The sequence below is a fragment of the Myotis myotis genome, unplaced genomic scaffold, assembly GCF_014108235.1.
Source record: "Myotis myotis isolate mMyoMyo1 unplaced genomic scaffold, mMyoMyo1.p scaffold_m19_p_9, whole genome shotgun sequence".
NCBI classification, from domain to species: Eukaryota; Metazoa; Chordata; class Mammalia; order Chiroptera; family Vespertilionidae; genus Myotis; species Myotis myotis.
Genome location: NW_023416401.1, coordinates 68,951,195 through 68,968,386, shown reverse-complemented (window position 1 = coordinate 68,968,386; position 17,192 = coordinate 68,951,195). Strand labels below are relative to the sequence as shown.

Here is a 17,192-nt window from a genome sequence, read left to right as displayed (position 1 = left end):
AACTTCACTCTAAGTCAGTGGTTCCCAACCTTCCTGATGCCGCCACCCTTTAATACAGTTCCTCATGTTGTGGTGACCCCCAATTTCATTGTTACAAATTGAACATAATTAAAGCATAGTGATTAATCACAAAACAACATGTAATTAAAGATGTGTTTTCCGATGGTCTTAGGCGACCCCTGTGAAAGGGTCGTTCGACCCCCAAAGGGGTCGCGACCCACAGGTTGAGAACCGCTGCTCTAAGTACATTTTAGACACAGTTTCAAAATGCAGACAGAAATTAGAAGTTACTATCTGGTCAATATTTCCTTCCAACCTCACATAGGAGGTTGCTTCATAGTAACACACAGCTTCTCTAGACTAAAATCAAGGTTTGGTGAAAACAAAACATTGCCTCAAACCACTGATCTTACCATTGCACTGGTTTTTTTTGCTGTGTTTTTCTTCTTCGAGTAATTTAAATTTTAAAGAAGCAAAACATCTGATATCCTATATCACAATAAAATCAATCTTCTAAGGAAGACCAAATTTGCTTTTTGAAAGCAATGGTAAAAGAGGGAAATGATCCAGGCTTTCTGAAAGCCAAATTGCCAGTATTTAAACATTTTAAACGTATACACTGTTACAGGCTGAACTGTACCCCTAATTCATATATTGACGTTCTAACTGCCCATACCTTAGAGTGTGACTGTATTTGATGATAGCCTTTAGGGGTATTTAAGTTAAAATGAGGTCATTAATGTGGATCTTACTCCATATGGTTGGTGTCATTATAAGAAGAAGGCATTCAGCACACAGACAGGTACAAAGGGAAGGCCACGTGAAGACAGAAGATGGCCATCTACGAGCCAAGGGGAGAGGCCTCAGAAAAAACTAACCCTACTGGCACCTTGATCTCAGACTGTGAGCCTCTAGAACTGTGAGGAAATAAATTCCAGCTATATAAGCCACCCAGCTTGTGGTACTTTTATGTGGCAGCCCTAACAAATATATACATATGCTTTTCACCACATGATTTCCATGCCGTCTGACATTCTATGCCACAGAACTGCTCATATTTATGCAGAATGATGCATTCACCAGGACTCTCACTGTGTGTTGTTTTTAAGAGTAAAAAAACACCCTCTTAAATGTTCATTAGTAAAGGATTCAATAAAGGAATTATAGTACATTATATTTTTAAAATGCTAATGCTTTTAAAAAGCAAGTATTGCCCTAGCTGGGTGGCTCAGTTGGTTGGAGCATTGCCCGGTACACTAGAAGGTTTCAGGTTTGATTCCCCGTCAGGGCACATACCTAGGTTGTGGGTTTGATCTCTGGTTGGGGCGCTTATGAGAGGTGGCAGATCAATGTTTTCCTCTCACATTTATATTTCTCTCTTTCTCTAAAAATCAATCAAAACATATCCTCAGGATTTTTCTTTTTCTTTTTTTTTTTTTTTGAAGAAAAAAGGTATTGATATGTGTTGTAATATGGAAGATAGCCAAGGTGTTTTGTGTTTGTGTGTGGTTTTTATTTCTATTTTTAAACAGCTAAAATAGGTTAAATGACACAAAAATTTAATCCCATACAGTTTACATAGTGTTGTCATGTTTATGTATGCATACACAAACAGGGAAAGGTCCAGGTCTGGGGTTTTGCAGTGAGAACCGGTGTGATATTCTGTATGCTTCTTTGTTGTTTGAACTGCCCACACTCATGTTCATGCATCACTTCTGTAATTGTGAAATAGTATTCTTTTAGCAGAGTGGTTACACAAGGGGCTGTGGAGAATGTAAGAACGGAGGGATTCTAGGGTTCAAAAGTGGCCTCCCCGAGGAAGTGGCATCTGATCTAAGACCAGAAGGGAAACTTAGAGTGAGGGTTGCGATAAGAGGGGGCACTGGTCCAAGGGGAGGCAGAAGTTGGAGGGACAGAGGGCCTTTAAGGTAATGGAGGTGACTAAGGACATAAAGCTTAATGAGGGGAGAGGAAGTGAAGTAGTTAGAGAGGTATGCAAGGAGTGTACTCAGGGAGCCCTGTGAGCTGTGATAAGGAGTTTGTTTTTAAGGTCAATGAGAAGTCATAGTAAAGGCTTAGGAGAGAGAGAGCAGTATGCAATCATATTCACATTTTAGGAAGATTAGCGTGCCTGGAGGGTGGAGGGCTACTGGAAGGGGGGCAAGTTTAGTTGAAGGAATACTTAGCTAAAAGACTTTGTAGTGAAGAACGATGGTGGTGGCACAGTAGTGACAGTGGGTGTGGTAGACATAATAGTAGCCCCCTCCAGATGTCTGTGTCCTAATTACTAAAGTCTGTGAATATGTTAGGTGACATTGCAAAGGGGGATTAGGATTGCAGGAGGATTTATAGGTGCTAATAAACTGACTTTGCGATAGGGAAATTATACAAATTGGGCACCGTGTACTCACAAGTGTCCTGAAAAGTAGATGAGCCAAACAGAAGAGGAGGGTTAGGCAGAGATGTGTATAAGGAACCATAGTGATGCTGGCTTTGAAAGTGGAGGAAGGGTCCAAAGCCAAGGAATGCAGGTGGCCTCTAGAAACTGGAAAAGGTGAGGATTGGGTTCTCCCTTAGAGCCTCTGGGGAGCTATGCTGATGACTTGATATTCACCCAGTGAGAGCCGTGACAGACTTCTGAACTTTAGAATGTATAATAATAAAAGGGAAATATGGTAATTAAACCACACAGCCGAATGACCTTCTGGAGGTCCAGACGTCCTTCCTGACAAAGCTGGGGCCCGAGGGAAACCAGCCCGGGTCCCGGGTGCCTGCCAGCGAATGGAGGAGGGAAGCCCGGCTCCTGGGTGCCAGAGGGAAGCTGGTGCTGGCAGCCAGGGTAAGGAAGGTCTACTCTTGCATGAATTTTCATGCATAGGGCCTCTAGTTGTACTGTAATAAATTATGTTGTCTACACAGCTACATTTGTCGTAATTTGTTACAGCAGCAGTAGGAAACTAATACAGTGGGAATTCTGACATATAGATGTAGTGGACATTTGAGGAGCAGAATGGACAGGAATTGGCAGTGATTGGGTTTGCAGAATCATAGAGAAGGTGAAGTCAAAGTGGAGTCCCAGAATTGGCTTCAGCAATTTGATGCAACATGGCCTTTACAGTAAGATTGAGATATCTAGAGAAAGAACAGGTGGAACAAGTAGGAAGATCATGATTCAATTTTTGCAGATGCTGAGTTTCAAAAGTGGAAAGAATCCAAGAAGAGACCAATCTGAAGCTCAGGAGAGGAGTCTGGGCTGTATCTCCATATCTGGGTCATTGGCATGAGGAGGAACTAAACTTGTGCTATAGGATAAGGCCTGGTGAAGTAGGACTGTTTGTAACATTTAACACATTTTTATTCAATTGTTTTTTAAATTTATTTTTATTGTTGAGAGTATTATAGATGTCTCCTATTTCCCCATCTTAACCCTCCTTCAACCAGCTCCCACCCCATCCCAGATCTTCACCACACTATTGTCTGTGTCCATGGGCTATGCTAATCTATACTAATAAAGAGCTAATATGCTAATGGTCGGGACGCTGTAACAGGTAACAACCAGACCCTTTAGCATATTAGTTGGGGTGTTGCTCTGGAGATGGGGCGTAAGCGGGGAGGCGCCCGGAGGAGGTGGGACCATCCCGTGCTGGGGAGGCAGGGGTGAGAGCCCATAGCACCCCCCTCACCAGTCCTTCGCCACCTACTGCTGGCACCAGTCCTTCGCCACCTACCGCGGCCCACCTGCCAGGGGAAGGAGCACAGTGCAGCAGGCATAAATATGTAAAACAACAAATAATCTCTCTTTTCTCTCTCTCTCTCTCTCTCTCTCTCTCTCTCTCTCTCTCTCTCTCTCTCTCCCGCCCCCACCCTCCTTCCCTTCCTCTTTCTCTCTAAAACCAATAAATGAAAATTTTTTTAAAAAAAAGAAGCAATGAAGCAAGGAGTCAAGATTGAAGGCTGAGTTCAAATCCAAAGGATAGAAATCAGAAGCCAGAGACAAATACACAATAGGAGAAAAGGGCTCTAGCTGTTGAGAAGACAGGTGCAGCTGGATCACAAATGTGTGCCATACAAATGGGGACCGGGTACAAGAGTGACCTTTACTGGTCCATCATGCTTTGAAGCAGGTTTTCTGGAGTGGGAAACACCTGGTTCGAACCAGTGACTAACCCAGGGGTGGGCAAACTTTTTGACTCGAGGACCACAATGGGTTCTTAAACTGGACCGGAGGGCCGGAACAAAAGCATGGATGGAGTGTTTGTGTGAACTAATACAAATTCAAAGTAAACATCATTACATAAAAGGGAACGGTCTTTTTTTTTTTTTAGTTTTATTCATTTCAAACGGGCCGGATCCGGCCTGCGGGCCGTAGTTTGCCCACGGCTGGACTAACCCATGGGTGATGTTCAGGGGCCATAAAGGGAAACCAGGTCATTTACATCTTTTTGGATATGATGACATTATTTTTCTTAGAAAACAACTTTATTTTTAGGTTATATTATGAACCGATCTGAGGTGTTTAATGTTTTCCTCTGAATCCCAAATGTGTGATGTATCCTGTATAATAAAGAGGTAATATGCAAATTGACTGTCATGCCCTTGCACAAAATAGCCACCCTCATGTGGTCAAAGATGGCCGTCCCCATGTGGTCACAAGATGACTGCCACAAGATGGCCGGCAGGGGAGGGCAGTTGTGGGCAATCAGGCTATCAGGGAAGGGCAGTTGGGGAGGACCAGGCTTGCAGGGGAGGGCAGTTAGGGGTGACCGGGCCAGCAGGGGAGGGCAGTTGGGGGCAATAGGGCCAGCAGGGGAGCAGTTAGGTATTGATCAGGTTGGCAGGGGAGTGGTTGGGGGGTGATCAGCCTGGCAGGCAGAAGCAGTTAGGAGCAATCAGGCAGGTAGGCAGGCGAGAGGTTGGGAGCCAGCAGTCCCGGATTGTGAGAGGGATGTTCGACTGCTGGTTTAGGGATCGGGCCTAAACCGGCAGTTGGACATCCCCTGAGGGGGTCCCAGATTGGAGAGGGTGCAGGCTGGGCTGAGGGACAACGCCCCCCCCCAACCCCCAGTGCACGAATTTTGTGCACCAAGCCTCTAGTATTATATATTACCTAAAAGCAACATAACTAAAAGCCTGGTGAATTTTTGTTCCTGATTCTGAGACTATGATAGATGTATATCTGAGCAATGACATCTCAACAAGGAGGCAGTGTGGTTGGTGCCATCCCCACTGCAGTACAGTTCCTCAGAGTTATCTTTCTTCTACCAATGACAGGCCTATCATTAAGCCTAAATTATCTGAATACAAGAAGGTATTTCAGAAGTACTTAAATATCCATTATTACATTTACCACGTCCTTCGAAATAGATCTGAGGGTAAGAAAAGAAAAATCTCCTCATGAGGGAGTCAGTGAGAAAAGAATCACTCCTGAGATGTACATTAAAGGCACCATTTTTAATTCTGTGCTCATATTCTAAGAAGCCAGCTGTCCAGCTAGCTGAAAACTTTACTAGTCTAGTAATTGCATCTAGACTATAGAAGTAATTATAAGGCTTGCAAGTGTACCCCTAAGTTGTTGTCAGTGCCAAAGCTTAGTGATTTGAAGGTGAGAGGGAATATGAACAAAAAGATTGTCTACTAGACTAGCTCCAGCTCTGTTCATCTGGTCTCTGTCCCATCCCATCCTAAACATGGCCCCTCTCTGCCAAATATTTCCTCCCATGCACTCAAAGCTCCTGAAGTATGTCAACCTAAGAAACATCTAAACCTGTAGATAATTTTTATGTTTATTTGAGCCAAATTGATGGCATACTTTGGGTAACAAGATCTCAAATGCTCTGGAGAGTAACTGGTATGCAGTTTCTTTTATGCATCTGAAATTAAAGAGGTGACATAAGGAAGATTACATGAAGGTGGGAGAACACAAGGTGGGATAGAATTACAGGTTAATTAAGATTATAGACTCCCTTGCCCTGGCCGGTTTGGCTCAGTGGATAGAGCGTCAGACTGCAGACTGAAGGGTCCCATGTTCGATTGTGGTCAAGGGCACATGCCTTGGTTGCAGGCTCCTCCAGGCCCTGGTTGGAGGCAACCAATTGATGTGTTTTTCTCACATTGATTTTCTCTTTGTCTCTCCCTCTCTTTTCCACTCTCTCTAAAAATCAATGGAAAAATATCCCTGGGTGAGGAATAAAAAAAAAAAGATTATAGACTCTTTTGAGGTTGTCCACTTTAGGAGAGATCTGAAAAGAGACATTTTCAAAGATGTGTTAACCTGGAGGCACAGAAACAATGGACACCATTTACTTGAGGCAAAGATAAGTCCTTACTAAAGAAGTTATACCTACGGCATGGCTGCCACATAATGGCCTGCCCAGTTGGGAATTTATTATTAGATCACCCCAGGAGGTTACTTTCCAGAGAAACCCATTTTTTACCCATGAGTATATCCTTATTCTCATTAGTATTATTATAAACTGTGCTCAACATAAAATTCACCATTGAACCATTTTTAAGTGTGCAGTTCAATGGCTTAAGTATACATACATTGTTGTGCAACCATCACCACCATCCATCTTCAGAACCTTTTCATTTTCCCAAACTGAAACTCATTGAACAGTAAGTCCCCACTTCTTCCTCCTTCCAGCCTCTGGCAATACCATTCTCCTTTCTGTCTCTGTGACTCAGCTGAGTTACACCACTCCATGAATTTGACTACTTTAGATACTTCATATAAGTAGAATCATACAATATTTGTCCCTTTGTGTCTGATTATTTTACTTAGCATAGTATCTTAAAGACTCATCCATGTTGTAGCATGTGTCCCAGATAATTTTTTGATAATTTCGAGTACACTGGAAAGCTAATACCTTTGAATTTATATACCGTAGCCCAAACTCCATTCAAAATCCCTGATGAGCATGCCAACACTGGGAAAAGTACAGATATTTTCCATCAGTGTATCACTGCTCTTACTAACTATTCCAACACTATAAATTAATAAGGAATGCCAGAAGTCTTAAAAATATGTAGTTACCAGGCATTTATATAAGAAGGTAGCCTTTGAGCAAGAAAGTTGAAAATGGAATTCAGAGTCCTGAAATTGACTTCTTGAGGAGAAAAAAAAATGCTAGTGGCTATTTTCCGGGCCAGTAAGCATGTTGCAGTCAGGAGGAGTTTTAATATCTACCTGAAAACCACTTCATTTTCTGTGTAAACATGAAGAACGTTCTTATCAGTTCTCCCCCCACATGCTTGTGATGGTGAATATTATGTGTCAACTTGACTGGCTAAGGGATGCCCAGATAGCTGCTAAACATTATTACTGTGTGTATCTGTGAGGATGTTTCTAGAAGAGACTGGCATTTGATTTGGTGAACTGAATAAAGCAGATGACACTCCCCATCATGGGTGGGCATCCTCTGATTCCTTGGAGGGCCCAAATAGAACAAAAAGAGAAAGGAAAGATGAATTTGCTCTCTCCCTGCTTGAACTGAGACATCCGTCCTCTGCCCTTGGACTTTGATGCTCCTGGTTCTCATGTTTTCAGACTCAGAACCAAACTGACACCATTACCCCTGATTCTCAGAACTATGGTCTCAGCTGAATTAACTACTATCTTTTCTGGTTCTCCAGATGGTAGATGGCAGATCATGGGACATCTTGGCCAACATAACCACATTAGCCAATTCCTATACTAAGTCCTGTTGGCTGTGTTTCTTGGGAGAACCCTGATTTATACAATGCTTATCCCATAAGCTGAGGACCTGTGGCTAGGAGACATTCTAGAGAGTCGAGAAATAGGGGACATTTGTTTATGTTTTACCTGTCATATGCAGTTTCTTTCCATGCCTCCATCTGCTCATCCAATTATAAATCCCTTTCAGTGGATTTAGCTGCCACAGAATTAGGTAAGTTTGAAAACACTCGAAACCTATAGCAAGTAATATAGAATAGAACAAGGGTGAAAAGGGTACAGGATTAGAAATCTACCCATTATTCTAATGAACCTTAATGAACATTCAGACTTTCAACTGCCACTTCTCACCAAAATGGGCTAGTGCCATTTGGAAGCTGCAATCATCATCTGAACATCAATCTATTGGGTGGATTTTTAGTTTTATTTGAATATATTAGTATTCTGATGTATGTTAATTTTAACAAGTGCTTTGCTTTCAATTGATTTGAAAATATTTTAGGACATAAAATACCACAGATGGTTTACAAAACAAGTGTAAGAAATCTTGTGGTTCCCTGACCTGCCCGTGATAACTCCAAGTTCTGCTTTCCAGAAGCCACCATATGTTTTTTCAGTTTGGGCCCTTTTTTTCCCCATTTTTTTACATATGGGCCCAAGTATATGTACACAGCTATATAAAATGTAGGACTCTCCATCCTTTTATTTTCTGCTGCAATAGATAGAATTTAGCTTTATTAATGTTATCTGTCCACTTTCTCTATTTTTTCAATATAATTCTTTTGGCTATTTTTGGTTATAGCAGTAAATGGTCCTTATGTTTTGTGATTTTTGTCACTGCTTACTGATGAGCCAAGAATTATATTATGATTATCTTGTCTTTCTATTCCAGTTTTTGGTTTTCTCAAAGTTTGTCTTTCTCTTTTTGTTGTAATGGGCTTCTTTAGAATAATCTTTTTTTTTTTTTTTAAGAGCTTACATCTTGCAAGGTGACATTCGTTTTGTTGTTCATCTTCAAATTGCCTGCTGCTTTGTGCTATCACACAGGCTCTAGAAGCCCCCTACCCATCCACCCAACCAGCCTACCTGTGCATCCCAGGCTGGTTCCAAGTACATGATTATTGATTTTGCCTAAAATTCACTGGAAGTGAATGTAATCTCATACTGATGATGAAATTTAACAGTCATACCAGCCCTTAAGAATCAAGTCTGGAGTTAGGTGAAATTCATTGGGGGTAGTCTAGGGAGGCGGGATAAAGAAAAGCAGGGAAATCTCTGAGATTGGATAAGAAGTAAAGCTGATAGGCACATAACTCTTCTACATTGGTGGGTACAGGATAGTTAACAACTAGCATTTACAGCACATAGAGATGGTTTGCAGAGAACAAGATAACAATGAGGGATTCTGTGCTCTGGTGGGAGATTCTGCCCCAGGAGGCTGACTTCCAAAGGTATGTTATTTTAGATGCAATATGACAATAGGCTCAGTTAAGTAGAGATCAACCTTTGTCAAGGAAAGTACTGGCCTAGGACATGACTACCGGCCATGACTCGCTTTTAGTTAGGAAGTTTTCATTTCAGACCATGTGGTTAGTTTAGGTCTCTGAGTGTGTAAGGCTGCCATGCTGGCCTGCCCTGAGCTTGTCAGGGTTAGTATGTGGCCCCTTTTCCATCCACACTATCAAATGGTTCTGGAGGGTCTGCTGGAACTCAGGAGCGGGATGAGGTATTCCATGCCCTGGGTTTGTATGGATGCTAAACAGCAAGGGTCTTCTGTGTTACAGGTTCTCCTCTAGCCTTCCCTGCTCAGTGACAGAGGTCTACTGAGTCTCAGAAAAACGGTCAACATGTCCAGAGAGACACGACAGGAGCCAAGAAACCTCCAGAATCTCACAGTTCCCTTGTTCGAGCCAACCTGTATTTCTAGGGGAGCAAGGTTTTCTAGGAAGGGCAGGGATGTGTCCAAGAGAGAAGACAGACGCAGGGCAGCAACATGTCACCCAGTGATGAAGAGCAGGTACTTGGAGGTTCTGAGTGTCCGGCTTTGCCAGTGTCTAACCCGGGCTCTGAGCTTCTGTGAAATGGAGATATGATAGTAACACCTCTTGTGCAGAAAAGAGTTGACACAGCCGGCCCGGGACTGCTAGCTAAGAAACACCTATTTGCTTGGTGGGCCCTTGGCTGGCATCGGGGAACTTGGGGTTAGGAGGGGAGGGCTCCCATCATTCCCTGATAAGAATGGCTCACTGAGGCTGAACAGTTTCTGCAGACTGTACAGTTTATGCTGAACCCCTGCTTTCCTTCTGGAGTCGGAAGTTTTGGCACAGACCAGGCAGACAGTGCCTATGTGACACGTCCCCAGTTAAGTCATCAGCACCTAGCCCAGTGATGGCGAACCTATGACACGCGTGTCAGAGGTGACATGCGAACTCATTTTTTTGGTTGATTTTTCTTTGTTAAATGGCATTTACATACATAAAATAAATATCAAAAATATAAGTCTTTGTTTTACCACGGTTGCAAATAGCAAAAAATTTCTATATGTGACACGGCACCAGAGTTAAGTTCGGGTTTTTCAAAATGCTGACACGCCGAGCTCAAAAGATTCGCCATCACGGACCTAGCCTCTATGAGCTTCCCTGGCAGACCTCATTCCACACGTGCTATCACCATTCAGGGCTGGAGGCATTAGTCCCGTCCCGTGTGAGTCCACGGGAGAGAACCCTTGCGAGCTGTGCCTGCCTCCCTCCAGACTCGTCCCACACACCCTTTCCCATCACCGGTTTTGCTCTCTGTCCTTTCACTGTAATAAATCACAGCCATGAACATGACCATACGCTGGGTCCTGTGAGTTCTCTGAGCAAATGAAACCTGGGTGGTGTTGGGGACCCCAAATCAAGGGCTGTGGTGAATTTTCAGTGAGGTCATACACACTGGACATTTCACACCATGAAGTGAGGTCATACACACTGGACATTTCGCACCATGAAGTGAGGTCATACACACTGGACATTTCGCACCATGAAGTGAGGTCATACACACTGGACATTTTGCACCATGAAGTGAGGTCATACACACTGGACATTTTGCACCATGCCAGGAAGAGGCAGAGTCACATCAGAGAGAAGGAAGCATCCCCCAAGCAGGTCTTCACTGCCCTGCAATGTGTCCCTCTGCCCTGCGGAGCTAAAAAGCACCAGGACTTTGTCCACCTTTCCCCTGAGTGTGGGGTCCTCACTGCTCTCAGAGTAATGGCCATCCCTGGGGGCTGCCACTACAGCGTGGAGAGTCTCTCTCTGCATTTAGTGTGAGCTTCACAGGATTGTTGCTGTAGGAGTTGGAACTGTTGTATATTTTCCTTTTCACTTGCTTCCTCTATAACTCTTTAACTCAAACTTATTGGACTGTTGAACGGTATTTGTTAGCATTTAGGTTTCAGGTGGATAGGATCACAGAATGCAACATAGGTAAATTAATTCAGCTGTGGGTTTCCTCACTACAAGTGTCTTATTGAAAAACAAGATCAATATTAATTCATTAATATTTTCTTTTTTATACTCTCACTTGAATGGCATAGCAACCACTGGGAAATTCATAATCAGGAAGGGGACAGTAAGGCATTTCTGTTCTGGCTCTAAAATCACTTGGCTTAGCATTTTCAGTGCTTGCTCGGGTATGAATGCGTGCAAAAGAACTCTTCTAAAATGATTTTTCTAAATTGTTGTTTTAAAAACGATGGTCATAAAGTTTACTTAAATGTCAAGTGGACTCAGCCAACACATGACCAAATTATATTTTCCAATGTATTTTTATTTTCACTAAATACACGGAGAGATGGTATACAGAGCCACTTGCTTATTTGGTATAATTTCCTGGCCACTAAAAACATTGCAGGCCCTCAACCACCGTGACAGGAGTGTAATAGCCAAGACTCTTCTGAGGTAACAGGATTGTATAACAGCTAATATAACCACTGGATTGGACGTTGTTACTTGACACTGTGAAGCAGCAAAAACAAAGAGAAAAATGGGATAATAATCAGGTTTTTGCATTCTTCCGACAGTTAGCTTTTTCCCATGCAACAATTTACTCCAAAGTATAATGACCTAAAGCAAAGCCACTTATTTGTGCCCTGATTCTGTAGGTCGGTACTTTGAGTCCAGCTCGTCTGGGTGGCTCTTCTGCTGGTTTGCGTGGGCTACTAGTGGCCAGCTGCTGCCCCCCGGGCTGGTGGCTGCTGGCCTGACGGGTGCCGGGCCACATGGTCTGTCATCTCCCACAGGATGACCTGTCTCTCATGCTGGCAATGGCTCCCAGAGCAGCAGGAGGGAAAGCCCCCAAGTGCAAGCACGTTTCATCCTAGTGTCACTGTGGTTTCAGTTGTCCCATGGGCTACAGCAAGTTACATGCCCTGAAAACCCAACTTTCATTATTTTGTAGCTGGTATATAGAGGAACTACTGAAAAGATGTAACTCTGGACAAATTAATCATTTCTCTGTGGTCTTCTGCTGGCAACAGATAAACAGCTGCCTCTTTTCTGTTTGCCTTCCTCAGGTCTTTGCATCATGTTTGGAAAGAAAAAGAAAAAGATTGAAATATCTGGTCCGTCCAACTTTGAACACAGGGTTCACACAGGGTTTGACCCACAGGAACAGAAATTCACCGGCCTGCCGCAGCAGTGGCATAGTCTGTTGGCAGACACGGCCAACAGGCCGAAGCCCATGGTGGACCCGTCATGCATCACACCCATCCAGCTGGCTCCCATGAAGGTATGACGAGGATTTGGCTTTAAGTTGACTTAAGAAGCAGGTTGTCACTTGATGAAGTGTCTCATCTTTAAAGGCAAAGTATAAGATGCCTACGCAGTGTATTTGTTTTTAAATATCCACAGATTAGCCATAATTATTTTTCAATGATTATAATGCTCACCACTTACTGTAAATTGCAGCACATGCAAAGGATCCTCAGCTTTTACATGTGAGATTTTTTTTTTAAATCAGACACATAAAATACAATCACAATATCGGAAATGTTTATTGCACTTCAAGTGATGTTTGCTAATCTTTATATTGAAGAATATTACCCACCCCTTCTGGCAATAACTTTTGATTAAACATTATATTAGACAATCTTTTGTTGTTTTGCATTTGCCCTCGGAATGTTTGAAATCTTATATAAAATTTAGTATTAATGTATTTTAAAATAAATAATTTCATACATATGCATATATACACACATATACAGGTTTTATATATGTAATCATATATATTTACACATGTATGCATGCATATATGTTCAAATTTGTTGCTATACTCTAAGAAACAGCTATTTTAAATAAAAGTGAATCTTTTGAGTCATGGAATAAGATATAATTACCCTAAAGAAATTGCTAGTAGATTTTTGGCAAGAAATTGTCAGGAAAATAATTGTGTTAAAGCAGAACTCAGATCCAATAAATTTCAGGTACACTAAGTTTCTACAGAGAAAATTCAGCCATTGCAGTTTTCTTCTATACCTCAGAATAAGAATTCCATAGATCATCAAGTAATTGCCCCAAAAGCTCCCTAGGGTAGTTAAACATTTCTGAATTTTTCATTATGCTATCCCAACAGATCAGATTCTATTCTATATCTCTTGCTCATTATATTAGTAGACATCTGAGCAACATGAATACCTTATTCTATGTTAACATGAATATTAACTAGATGGTATTTAAATGATAGGCAAATCAAAAGTGGATGCATTCTTTTAAAGGATGCAAAGTAGGATCATAGTTAATAAATTATGGGACAAGCTTATTTATAAGGTGTCATCTGAGCTGACTAAATTAGAATTGCAATTCCGTTATTTGTGCATCATCTTGGTCATTTTGCTCTGGTATTGAATATGTGAGTATGTTCTACCTAAAGATCAATGCAGAGTCTTCTGATTCTGTATCTTGTAAATTTCATTTTCTGATAGGGTTTTGAAACTTTTTAAGCCAGATAAATGTAAAATATACAAAGATGGATATTTGAAAAGATAAATCTTTAGGAACAAAAGGACCTTCCATTTTAAACAGGTATTGATTGAGAGTTAATAGAAACTGACTAATTAACCAACTCTACTGGTTAATAATAGGAAATATCTTACTATTTGAGCATGTCACCCCTCTCCCCCCAAGAGAAGGCTCATGCTTAATTAATGACCACATAATAGGGTGGGCCACATATGAAAAGAAGTAGGGATTGGAGAGAATTTCCTTTTTTGGTTTCATTAGTTTTCCCATATCCCAAGTTTTTATAAAAACTAGAAAATGGAGTGTTCAGTATACCCAGAAAAGTCCTCTGCTCTTGGTCATCATGATAAAGGGAAAATGCCCAAATAACTACCTTGAGTACAGTTATCATTTGATGAGGAACATTCTAGAAGGATAGAACATTCTAGAGTCTTAGGGTAACATTCTAGCTGAAGGCCCAGGATAAGTGCTCTCTTTTAGAGAGCATGTTTATTATTGGGTGAGGACAGGGTATCATTTATTTTACCATAGTTTTTCACTTGTCCAGGCCATAACAGGTCCTGGCGAGCAGTGAAGGAGGAAGCTCAGTGATAATCCATAGTGCTCAGTGGACGTAGTACTTAAAAGGACCACTTAGCTCATTTTTTCCATCTTCTGGATGAGCTGGCTTATTATCCTCTATGACAGAATTTAAAAGCCCCACTGAGAGTTGGAGCAAGGTTTGCTAAGTGCTGAGTTCCTGAGCCCCATGATGCTCTTACTCACTTATCGCTTTCTACCCCTAATGCCAAATGTGTGAGCATCCAGTCTGTATGACATGAAAATATTTGTTATAGATGCTTAAATGCCATCTGGGGGATGACTGGAAAATACATCTTGAGTATAGATCCAGTCCTGTATTTCTGCAAATGGGACTTCAGACACAGTTTTTACCTGTGGGAAAAAAAAATAAAACCAAAAAAGAAATGACAAACAATGGTCAACTAGGTTGAAATTCCCCCCAGAAAGAGTAGAGTTACTCAAATGCTTTTAACTGTACCATATACTCTCACCAAACTTCTTCAGACTGGTCCTCTGTCTCTCTCCAAATCCCATGAGTGCAGTTAGCACTGTTGGCAGCTCTTGGACACATTGGTGGTTCCAGAGAATCCTATTGACTCGACCAGCCTCTTAGAAAAGGGAAAGTAAAATGTTTAAGGGGCCAAACTATACCATGTAGATTGGATGATCCCACTGTTTGGAAGTGTCTTCTCTGGAGAAATTGTCCAAGTCACTGAGAATTACATATTATAGACCATGCAGAATATATATATCAGAAGCTAGAACAATCATTGAAATAAGAAGCTATGAATTAATCAACAGAAAGGAGTATACACATAGAATTGTGCAGATTTAAAGCCATTTTGGCACAGTTATTTAAGTTAGGTAGAACCAACAATTCTAATTTGGTCCAGTTGTCCTTATTTAAAAGGAACAAGGAGCTCTGGATGGTTTTGCTCAGTGGATAGAGCGTCGGCCTGTGGACTGAAGGGTCCCAGGTTAAATTCCGGTCAAGGGCATATACCTTGGTTGCGGACACATCCCCAGTAGGGCGTGTACAGGAGGCAGCTGGTCGTTGTTTATCTCATCGATGTTTCCAACTCCCTATCTCTCTCCCTTCCTCTCTGTAAAAAAATCAATAAAATATATTTTTTAAAAATAAAATAAAATGAAAGGAACAAGGAAAAATGAGACAAGAGATCATGACATAAAAGCAGTCAATGGAAGAAGGGTACAATGCCTTATGTCTTGGCCAAATGCCAGTTTTCCAATATTTGTGAGCTTCAGACAGGCTGGTTCTGAATGGAAATCTGCGATTGCAACCAACTCTCTCTTCTATATTGACTTGGGTTTTCAGCTGTTCCTATTCAGAATTTTCTTTAAATTGCATGTCATATGACTTTATTTTGTAGTTGTGGAGGACTCAGGGCCTTCTGCAGAGTCTTTCATTATGCGCGTGATCCACAGTTTTCTCAAGTGAAGTAGGCAGAACATTTAAACAGGAAGTGTCAATGAAAGTGTGCACCAAGAAGCAAATGAGTAAATGCCCAAATGCGTGCTGCTCACCTGTCTCCAGGGTGGCCTGGCCGCTCCTTGGGCTGATGGTATGTGAAGTTAAACAGCAAACCTCCAGATCACAAGCTTCTCTCCCGACTTCTGTTGGTTTCTCCCTGAGTGGCCTGTCCTGACCTCCTATCAGCTGAACTTGTCAAATGAGGATGGTGGTGCTTTGATAACTGAAAAATTCTATATAAAAGGAGATGATACTGTTAGGAGTGCCTTATTTGCCCCAGCGCTTCTCCACTGGCAGGGGTGACCTAACTGAAAATAACCCTTCTAAATCAAAAGAAAAAGCATGCGGCTCTCTCTGTGACTCCCACACATGTGTGGAACTTGAAAGATTTAATTTTACTCTCATTTAGCATCTTATAGAAATTGGGGCACTAAGATGGCCACTGTAGGCTTCTTTGTGGCACTGTCAAATCCTAGAATTTTTGTCATTTTTGTCTTGTATTAGTAAATATAAGCATTATATTGTTGCCTCTGTATAAACTAGTGAGAAGGCAATTCATCAATACTTTGATCACTTTCAAGCAGCACATCACTGTCCAAGTGTTTGAATGCTCCTGCTATTACCAATAACATTAAAACTTCCATGAAAAAAAAAACTGTGCCTGAGATGGCATGAACCTAAGCATTTTCTATCATCACATAATCCACTTCCTTTTGAGAATCTTTGTATTAGTTTTTCATTGCTGCATAACAAATTACCACAAACCTCATGGCTTAAAGGAATATGCATTTATTATCTCACAGTTTCCCTGAGTCTGGAGTGGAGGCTGGCTTAACTGGGTCCCTCTGTTCAAGGGCTCCCAGACTGCCATCAGCTGGGCTGCACTGCCCTCTGGAGGCGTGACTGGGGAAGCATCCACTTCCCAGTTCCTCTAGGCTGTGGGCGGAATTCACTTCCTCTCTGTGGAACTCAGAGTAGCTTGCTTCTTCAAGGCCACGGGAGAGCAAGAGCCACTCTGCTTGGAGTCTTATGTATTCACCATAACAGAATCACAAAATGATATCCCAGTACTGATGCTGTATCATGTAGAACATAGCCAGCCATGGGAGTGACAGCCCATCACCTCTGCCATGTCCTATTGGTTAGATTAGAAGCAAGCACAGGTCCTGCCCTTGCTAATAGAAAGGGGATTACTCAAAGCTGGGAGCACCAGCAGGGGGCGTCACCCTAGGGCTTGTCCATTCTGCTCCCCATTGTCTCTCCCACACGCAAGATACATCAACCCTAGGCTCCCTGAGTGTCATCCCATGAGGGCAAAGGTGGGGAACTTCTGGCCTGCAGGCCATATAAGGCTCACGAAATCATTTGGTCTGGCCCTGCCAAGGCAACTGCGGTGAAACTTGAAATTCAATAAATCTAGGAGCTTTTATCATAGCAACATATATTT

The 17,192-nt window shown here is 42.0% G+C and overlaps 1 protein-coding gene across 2 annotated transcripts in view; it reads left to right on the top strand.

Moving 5' to 3' along the window:
* The window catches only part of PAK5 (p21 (RAC1) activated kinase 5), a 241,786-nt gene that overhangs the window by 145,389 nt on the left and 79,205 nt on the right, over positions 1-17,192 (top strand). For both annotated transcript variants that reach the window (XM_036323648.1, XM_036323647.1), the window contains exon 3: positions 12,249-12,463. In XM_036323648.1, the coding sequence (XP_036179541.1) occupies positions 12,260-12,463 (204 nt within the window). In that variant the 5' untranslated portion in view covers positions 12,249-12,259. The remainder of the gene's footprint in view (positions 1-12,248; positions 12,464-17,192) is intronic.